Source organism: Lygodium microphyllum, chromosome 11 (assembly GCF_053477565.2).
Source record: "Lygodium microphyllum isolate KBCC chromosome 11, Lygodium_microphyllum_v1.1.10, whole genome shotgun sequence".
Lineage (NCBI taxonomy): Eukaryota > Viridiplantae > Streptophyta > Polypodiopsida > Schizaeales > Lygodiaceae > Lygodium > Lygodium microphyllum.
The window spans coordinates 49,776,328-49,785,039 of NC_141145.1; the positions used below are offsets into that span (position 1 = coordinate 49,776,328).

General features: G+C 44.0%; 1 protein-coding gene across 2 annotated transcripts; it reads left to right on the forward strand.

Annotated features, from left to right (window-relative positions):
- The first annotated feature begins 1,487 nt into the window (after nt 1-1,487).
- On the forward strand, nt 1,488-8,148 carry LOC148028800 (endoribonuclease Dicer homolog 3b-like). Of its 2 annotated transcripts, XM_087687591.1 has the most exons (3): nt 1,488-1,648; nt 1,844-2,069; nt 2,187-8,148. In XM_087687591.1, exon 3 carries the CDS (start codon nt 2,322-2,324, stop codon nt 7,605-7,607), a length of 5,286 nt encoding a protein of 1,761 aa, XP_087543717.1. In that variant the 5' UTR covers nt 1,488-1,648; nt 1,844-2,069; nt 2,187-2,321; the 3' UTR covers nt 7,608-8,148. The 2 variants fall into 2 exon arrangements, with proteins under 2 accessions (XP_087543717.1, XP_087543716.1); XM_087687590.1 differs by lacking the exon at nt 1,844-2,069.
- Nucleotides 8,149-8,712: the final 564 nt, after the last annotated feature.

Here is an 8,712-nt window from a genome sequence, read left to right on the forward strand (position 1 = left end):
TTTGGGCTCGGGTCATGACCCGCAATGGGATAGGTGTGGCCTCCCCATCAAGGTTTTCGACACCAAACAGCCCCAATCAGACAGATGGTACGTTGGCTGAGCTAGAAGATGGCTTTCGCTTTGGGCAATCTACAAAGAGATGGGTGATTCCGCACTCTGCGTACCTTTGGTCAGCCTTGTCTCTGTTTTGCTGCTCTCTTTCGGGGCATCGTGATGAGACATGACCGGGGTGACCACAAGTCCAATAGGTGACTGGATCCTGCGTCTGCCCTCCTAGGTCTCTATCTCATCCTCTTCCTAACACCATCACCGGCATGGGTCGATAATCCATGAGGACAGCGTTGCCCTCGTCGTCATGCGAGATGTAAGGGTATATATATGTTTCTTCCTCACTTGGCTCTTCCACGTAGTGGACTGGAGCATCACTCGGTGGATGGGTCACGTAAGGACCAGGCGGTCTAGGGATGCCCATAGGATTTATTTCCATCCTAGGAACGGCTGGCTTCATATCGTTAGGTGCGGGAAGGGCCAATGCGGCTTCCCTTCCAAGGAATGGCTGCGGCCTGTTCGCTAGGTAAGGCTGGCCGTAGGGTTGCGAGTACGGAAGTCTTCTTGGTACTCTACAATGCGCGACATCATCGCCGAACCTACCGCAATTAGCACAAGGTCTTGACCTAGGGTCTTGACACTCGGCTGGCAAGTGGTTTCCGCCACAGTACACGCATTGGATGTGTGGGGGTTTCAATTTAAAAACGGGAGGTGAAGGGGAGAGGCTTTAATGAAAAAAGAGAAGGGGAAGAGAAAATGAGATATTACACGTGAGAAAAAGAGAAGAGGAGGGGGTTTTGATTAAAGAAAAGAGGTTTGGAAAAAAGGGTAGGTTCGGGAAATCCTCTGGAGGTTCGGGGCTTTCCGAACCTATAGCTAAAAATATAGTAGTAAGATACCTTCTAGAATGGGAAGGCAATACAAAGAGGAAGGCATCGTCTTGAAACAAAACTCCGTCCCTTACGAAACATTGCAGGGCTTGCCAATGGGGCTATAGCTCAAGAGGTTTGAGTGTGTGGAGTGTGTTACATGGGTATTTGAGTTCAAACCTTGGGTATACCTCATGAACATCCTTCAAATTTCAAGCCTTTTTAAAAAGCAAAAAACTCGAGGGAGGAAGTGTATGCAAGCAAATTTCATATCTAAAATAGGTTTTTTTTTTGTAATGGGCTTTGATTAATTCAAAAGTAAAGGCAAATTTCATGTCTAAAAGAGGGTTGGATTATGTCCAAAAAAGGAGGGGGCGGGGGGGGGGGGGGGGGATACAAAAATTTCAATGGTACTTTTAGTGGCTAGTAAAAGGTTCTCCTTGCAGGAGAAGGCAAGTCCAAATTATAAAGAAAAACATAATAATTAGGACTTTCGAAATCGAATTTTGATTCGAAAAGTGATAAAGCAAATGCGTTTCTTGCAGGGTTGGTATTTGAGCTGATGTTCTCTCAGGACGACACAGAGAGACAAGAGAGTGAAAGTGAGAGACGGGCACAATTGAGAGAGAGAGAGAGAGGGCGAGAGAGAGAGGCAGAATTCAAAAAGAAATAGAGCGAGACCCGTCGCGGCTCCCCCGTTTGCATCGAGCCAGCATTTACCACAGCCTCAGGTACGAGTCAGAGAATGCCTCATTCAAGCAAGCTCCCACAGCTCTCTCCGTCTCTCTGTCTCTCTCTTATCTTCTGATATCAATTTGGACATCGCACCTGAATCTCTAGCTCCAATTGTTCAATGCACTTTCTGTATCGTCTTTGATTCATAGAGACAGAGATTTCTTTATATGATTTTGCCACACCTCTCTCAGGCAAGCAGGAAAAAGCAGCGGCCTTTTGTTGTGATTCTTGAACCCATCCTTTTGTTGTGATTCTATACCTTGGCTATTGCAATGCATTGAGTTTGGCAGCTATCAGAAAAAGAAGCAACTCTTGGAGCCATCCCTGCTTCCTATTGGAATGCATTGAGTCTGGCAGCAATCACATTAACACTCGAAGCAGCTCTCTATTGCTCACAAGGAAGACTTGCCTGCATATGTGTGTTCACTCTCTCCTCAGCGAAAGTGATCAGCATTTTGATGGTAATGAGACAATGCAGATGTAAATAGGGATTAGTAGTCATCTAATATGCTTGTAATTTCTGTCTCATTGCAGGCCTCAGAAGAGCCAAATAATCAAATGGTTGTTGTGATAAAGTGAATTTCTCAGAGTTTCATCACAAGAAATCCCTGTTTGTGAGAGGATCAGTCTGGATTGCTGAAGTTTTCTCTAGCTCCATAGCTCAAAGAGATGGGTTCATATCATGCACAGGACCCTCTCATTGTACCGGAGCCCAAACATCCAACCAAAAGGCCTAGATTGGATCCACCTAAGAAAAAGCCTAAAGGTCCTCATCCTGCTCTGCCACCGATGCAGATAGATAAGCCAAAAGAGACAAAGATTGTGGTTCGGAGATATCAAATGGAGATATTGGCTAAAGCAATGCAAGTTAATACGATCGTCTATCTCGAGACAGGATGTGGCAAGACTTTGATAGCAGTACTCCTGCTAAAAAATCTAGCTTGTATAGTTAAAGGGGTTGGGAAAAAGTTCACTGCTGTTTTCTTGGCACCAACGGTTTGCTTGGTTGGGCAACAAACACAAGTGTTGAAGATTAACACAGATTTACAAGTTGATAGCTATTATGGTGCAAAAGGGGTTGACTTTTGGAAAGAAGACACCTGGAAAGCAGAGATAGAGAAAAATGAAATTCTAGTTATGACTCCTCAAGTTCTACTGGATGCTTTACGGCATGGTTTTCTGAAAATGGAAAGCTTTGAGCTGTTGATAATGGACGAGTGCCACCAAGCACAAAAGCAACATGCATATGCTAAGATTATGCGAGAATTCTACCATACTCTGAGCTCGAAAAAGCCAAAAATCTTTGGTATGACAGCCTCTCCTGTGACGAAGAAAGGTGTTTCATCTATGACAGACTCAGCGCATCAGATGCAGCGGTTGGAATCTCTTCTTGATGCACAAGTGTATACATTGGAAGATAGGAATGAACTAGAGCACTTTGTGCCGACTCCTGTTTTAAAAAAAAGATATTATGATGTGCCCGTGAATTCACATGAGGTGATCATTAACAAGCTGAATGCAATAAAAGATGAGTGCGAGGTTTGTGATTACTGTTTTCTCACTGAGGAAGGCAAGCCATGTTTTAAAGATGATGAGGAGGTGGCCAAGAAACTTGTGAAGAAGATCAGAAAGCTGCATGGGAATCTATGTTATTGCATAGAGGAATTAGGAGTCTGGTGTGCATATGAGGCTTGCCATTGTCTATTGCAAAAGGTCAAGAAGGATTCTCCTTTTGAAGCAGCACATCCTGCAGTGAGAGCCAGAAAGCAAGCATTCCTCACAGAAGCTCAACAGGTTTTGGAATATGCTTTTCCAGAATTAAGGCTAGAGCAGCCAACTGATGCTGTAAAAACAATTCCGGAAGCAGTTGAGAAAGGTCTACTCACGCCAAAAGCTTCCCTTCTTGTGGATTGCCTGGTGTGTTACAAAGATGTTGCCGACTTGCACTGCATTGTGTTTGTGGAAAGAGTTGTTGCAGCCATGGTCCTTCCCAAATTGGCAGGCATTGTAAGCAGCTTATCTTTCCTTAAATGTGGTTTTCTTGCTGGTATGACAGCTTCTGTTGATGTAATGGGGAGAAAGCAGCAGCAGAGCACATTGCAGCAGTTTCGTGAAGGACAATTGAATGTCTTAGTGGCTACAGATGTTGCAGAGGAGGGCCTTGATGTGCAAAGCTGCAGTTCTGTAATACGGTTTGACCTACCTAAGTCAGTGCGTAGCAACATCCAATCTCGGGGTCGTGCTCGCAGACCTGGTTCAGATTATGTCATTTTTCTGCAGAAGGGTTGTTTGAAGCAGGAAGATCAGTTGAAATACTTGATGGACAGCGAAGAGTCAATGCGAGCTCAGGCCTTGAACAGGGCAAGCTACCCTGCTTCTCTGGAAAAGGATAGGGTAGAAGACCTGGAAATTTATCATGTTGAATCTACTGGGGCCACAGTCAATACAGATTCGAGCATCAGTTTGTTAACACGCTTTTGTTCAAATCTACCAGGGGATAGATACTATAAACCACAGCCAGAGTTCATTTTCGAAACCATTCAGGGGGATGATAGTCTACATGTATGCCGCCTGAGACTACCACCCAATGGACCATTTCGAGAAGTGGTTGGTCCACCAAAGAAGAGCTGTTCGCTTGCAAAGCAGTCTGTATGCTTGGAAGCTTGCAGAAGGCTACATATGATGGGCCATCTTACAGATAATCTTGTGCCTGTGATTGATGCTGAAAAATCAGAGGAAGAGGAGGTCATGAACCTTGGAGGGAAGAATACTGCAGGTGCTGGGACAAATAAGAGAAAGGAGCTGCATCCTACCATGGCTACACTTGCTCTTCAGGGTAGCTGGGTGGATAGTACAGAGGATATTGAACTTCAGGCATATTTAATTTCATTTAGTTTTGTGCCTGATGAGGAGGATCCTTACTCTGATTTTGTTTTCCTTTCAAGCACAGTTATTGATGATGATATTAGCAACACAGAAATTCGTCTTTATATGACTAATAATAGGATTGCAGATGCAACAATATCTGCTGCTGGAAAATACTGTCTTAGCCCAAGCCAGTTGAAAGATGCTAAGCTGTATCATGAACTGATGTATAATGGATTGTATGGTAAACTGTTAAAACCGGCCAAGAAGGCTAAAAGTGGATCTTTATCAAAAATGCAGAATCTACTTGCAGCACCAGCTGGGTTGGATGAGTTATGGAGTAATTCAAACATGTATCTTCTGCTACCACTGCATGCAGGTGTACAGATGGAGGAATCGGAAATGATACTTATAGACTGGGATGCTGTGAGAAGTTGTGCTACTAGTGCAAAGATCTTTTCGACTCTGTATTCTGACCAAGAAATATCTGGGAATATCAATCGACAACCATCTGACCAAGAAATGTCCGAGGATATCAATCGACAACCATGTATCATGTCTGGCAATAACATACTTGAGATGGCTTCTGGAGCTTCAGACATCTCTAAAGTGAAGGGTATGGCTGTAGTTGCCATCCACACGGGGAGGGTATACTCTGTTGTGGATGTCTTGATGGACATGAATGCTAACTGCCCTTTCTTGAGTGGTGATGATGCAGAAAATAGAGGATGCAGCACATACATAGACTATTTTAAGGAAAAGTATGGGAAGCTGTTAAAGTTCCCTCATCAGCCACTTCTTCAAGTAAAGCAATCCCACCGTTTGCATAACCTTCTAACACAGCAATCTGCCTCAAAGGAAAGAAAGGGCTCAAGTAATCCCAAGAGGGCTGTTTATGTTGAAATGCCCCCTGAGCTGTGCTTGCTTATTGGTGTCTCGAATGCAGTCATACGATCTTTGTATCTCATTCCATCAGTCTTACATCGGTTCAATGCACTGCTCCTTGCAGGCCAACTTCGGAGCAATATTGTTAAAGAAATGCCTCATTGTGCCTTAATTCAGCCCAGAATTGTGATGGAGGCTCTTACAACATTAAGATGCTTGGAGGGTTTTTCTTTGGAAGGACTGGAGTTACTTGGGGATTCCTTCCTTAAGTATGCTGTCAGCAGGTACTTGTTTCTTGTGTATGAGAAGAAACATGAGGGTCAGCTCTCTGCAAGGCGTTCTCGGGCTATTTGTAATGAAAAGCTCCATTGTCTTGCCATAAAAAGAGGTTTACCTGGTTACATTCGGGATGAACCATTCCATCCAGAATTCTGGTCTGCTCCTGGGATGAAGCCTGCTAAAACTGTCAAATGTAAGTGCAATCGTGACAACCTCACACACTTTTTAACAGAGGATTCAGCCAAGCAACAGCAAGACATTGGTAGAGTCTTCCGCATTGGAATGACTTGCAGCGAAGGGCATCGGTGGATCTGCTCTAAGACCATTTCAGATATGGTTGAGGCTTTGATTGGGGCCTATATTGTGTCTGGTAGTTCGGGGTGTGCATTAGGGTTCATGAAATGGATGGGAATGGAAATTGATTTTGATCTCTCTCTGTACAAAGATGCCAGGGAACGCACAGCTGTTCATCCTAATGTGCTGCGTGGGGTTAATATTTCAGGTTTAGAAGCACAGCTGGGCTACAGTTTTTCCAATAAATCTCTTTTGGTTGAGGCTCTGACACATGCCTCTCAACAAGATCTTTATGAAGGGTGTTGCTATCAGCGTTTGGAGTTCTTAGGTGATGCAGTTCTTGATTTTCTTATTACAAGGCATCTTTTCTTGGCTCATCCTGGCCTCTCTCCTGGGATTCTTTCAGATCTTCGCTCTGCAGCTGTAAATAATGAATGCTTCGCTCGTGCAGCAGTGAAACATAATCTGCAGCGATACTTACGCCATGGGTCAGGTGAATTACTTTCCCAAATCACCAGTTTTGTGCGGTCTGTTCAAATGCTTGGGGACGAAGGTCAAGATCAATCATTCGGTTGGGAAGGGGTGCGTGGGCCAAAGGTTCTAGGGGATCTTATTGAAAGTATTGCAGGAGCAATAACAGTAGACAGTGGGTTTGATCTTGATACCGTATGGGGTGTGATGGAAGGTATTTTATCACCAATTGTGACTCCTTCGACCTTACCACTTCAACCTATCAGAGAGCTTCATGAATTGAGCCAGTATGAAAGGTTTTCTATCACTTGGAAGCAGACTGGAACAGATGGGAATGCAGCCTTCGCCACGGTTGAAGTAGAGCTAAAAACTGAGGTGATCACAGAGACAGCATGGGGTCGCCATCTCAAGTCAGCCAAAAAAGATGCAGCCAGACAGGTCTTGATAATTCTGAATCAACGGGGTATTGTTCATCCTCGCCGAGTATTGGATCAGGCACCACTTGTGACTGCTCCAAGTACTTTGAGACACTCGGAAGCAAGCCACGGTGAGAAGCATCAATTTGATGGTGACGCTTGTGCTTCTGATGAGAAGCGCCCAAGGCGTTCTTGTGATTCAACGGAGTCAGTCACAGAGAATGTCGCCTCTGTAATTGTTGAAAGCAATTGCCTGAAAGAAAATGAGGGTGCTGAGATGATCATGTCAGGCATGATCATGAGTGCTGGAGGTGAAGTTGGGGGAAATGGCTCTGGTAATGTTTGTGTCATGGATGCAGATGGTGGTCAGGTGCCTTCATTGCTACATGAGCCTTTGAGACACGAGTTGGATATGACTGGCAGAGACAGCCTGATGATTGATTCAAGCTTAGAAGTAAAAGTTAGTGACTCAACTCAAATGGCAATCAATGTCATGCGTAAAGGAAGTGGCAGGTCTCATCTCCATGATTATTGCTCCAAGAGAAAATGGAGGTCAGTTTATGTTATCTCCTTGCAAGAAGGGGTAGCTCATTCACAAAGGTTCACATATTCAGTTGAGGTTCAGGGGCCACCCTCAGGGCCAATTAAAGTTACTGGTGACTCAATGCCAAATAAGAAGGCAGCCATGGATAGTGCAGCTATTCAATTGCTCAAGATTCTCAAAAACTCACCCTCTTGCGCCTGAGTGATCTGATCATAACACAGAAAGTTACTTTTTTGATTTCTCTTCTTGGTATTGGGCGTGAAGCAGTATCATTGCCACTCCCCCTTCTTGGTCTGATAGTGTGTTTTTCTCAATATCTCAGTTTAGCCAGACCTTGATAGACATTCAGAGCTTGGCCTTGAATTTTCCTGCTGCAAACTGGTCTTGGTCCACTTTCCTCCATGTATGGTCTTTACATTCATCCAGTGGCTTACACCCTGTTCCGCTAGATTGAAAATTTGTATATAGTTGAAGGCTATCCTGGATGCTACAGAAACAGTATATCACATTTTGACCTGTCTAAGATGTACTAATACAATCCAACGATGATTTTACACCTGATATACTCTCCAATGCCTCACAGGCCTCTCAAGTCATCATCCGTGTCAAATATGGAATTTATTTGTCATTAGCATGCTGGCATCTTAGAAATTTTAGTAGTTATTGTATACAAACACATCTGACAAAACAAATATATGAGATATTATCATTCTGGGAATGGGAGACTGCACCACAGCCCTTCCATCAACACCTGTTCTTAATCTTGCATGCCGTCCATGCTTCACATACTGTTAATGCCTTAGGCCCTGGGAATTGTCAATCAGCTTGCTTGAAAGAGCAGAAGTATTTGGAGCTGTAAGTCATTCTTGCAACTAGGGGTGAGCAAAGCCCTTGGTTCAATGTGGTTTTTGATAGCAAATGCAAAAACCTTGGATTCAAAACATAGAAGATCTTGAAGATGGGTGGGTTTCAAAGCAGTATATTCTTTGCAGTCCAAGGGAGAGTCATAGCATGATTTGACAAAGGAGACCTCCCAGTCCAAGGTAAGCCTCATGGCATCATTTGACAAAAGAATGAAACCTTAAGATAGGATTTGTTTCTTTACATGGATTAATGGGACCCACAAAATCAATCCCCCACTTCTCGAACGGCTTTAGGGGAAGAATAGGTTGTAGTGGCATGGCACTTGTTTTAGTGGGTTTTCCCATTCGCTGATAAGCATCACATCTTTTACAGTAGTCATGTGCATCCTTGTAGAGGGTCGGCTACCAATATCCTGCCAACAGAGCCTTCCTGGCTGTTGCTT

Coding starts and splice junctions, on each gene's coding strand:
- LOC148028800 (XM_087687591.1), top strand. CDS start 2,322: ATGGGTTCATATCATGCACAGGACCCTCTCATTGTACCGGAGCCCAAA.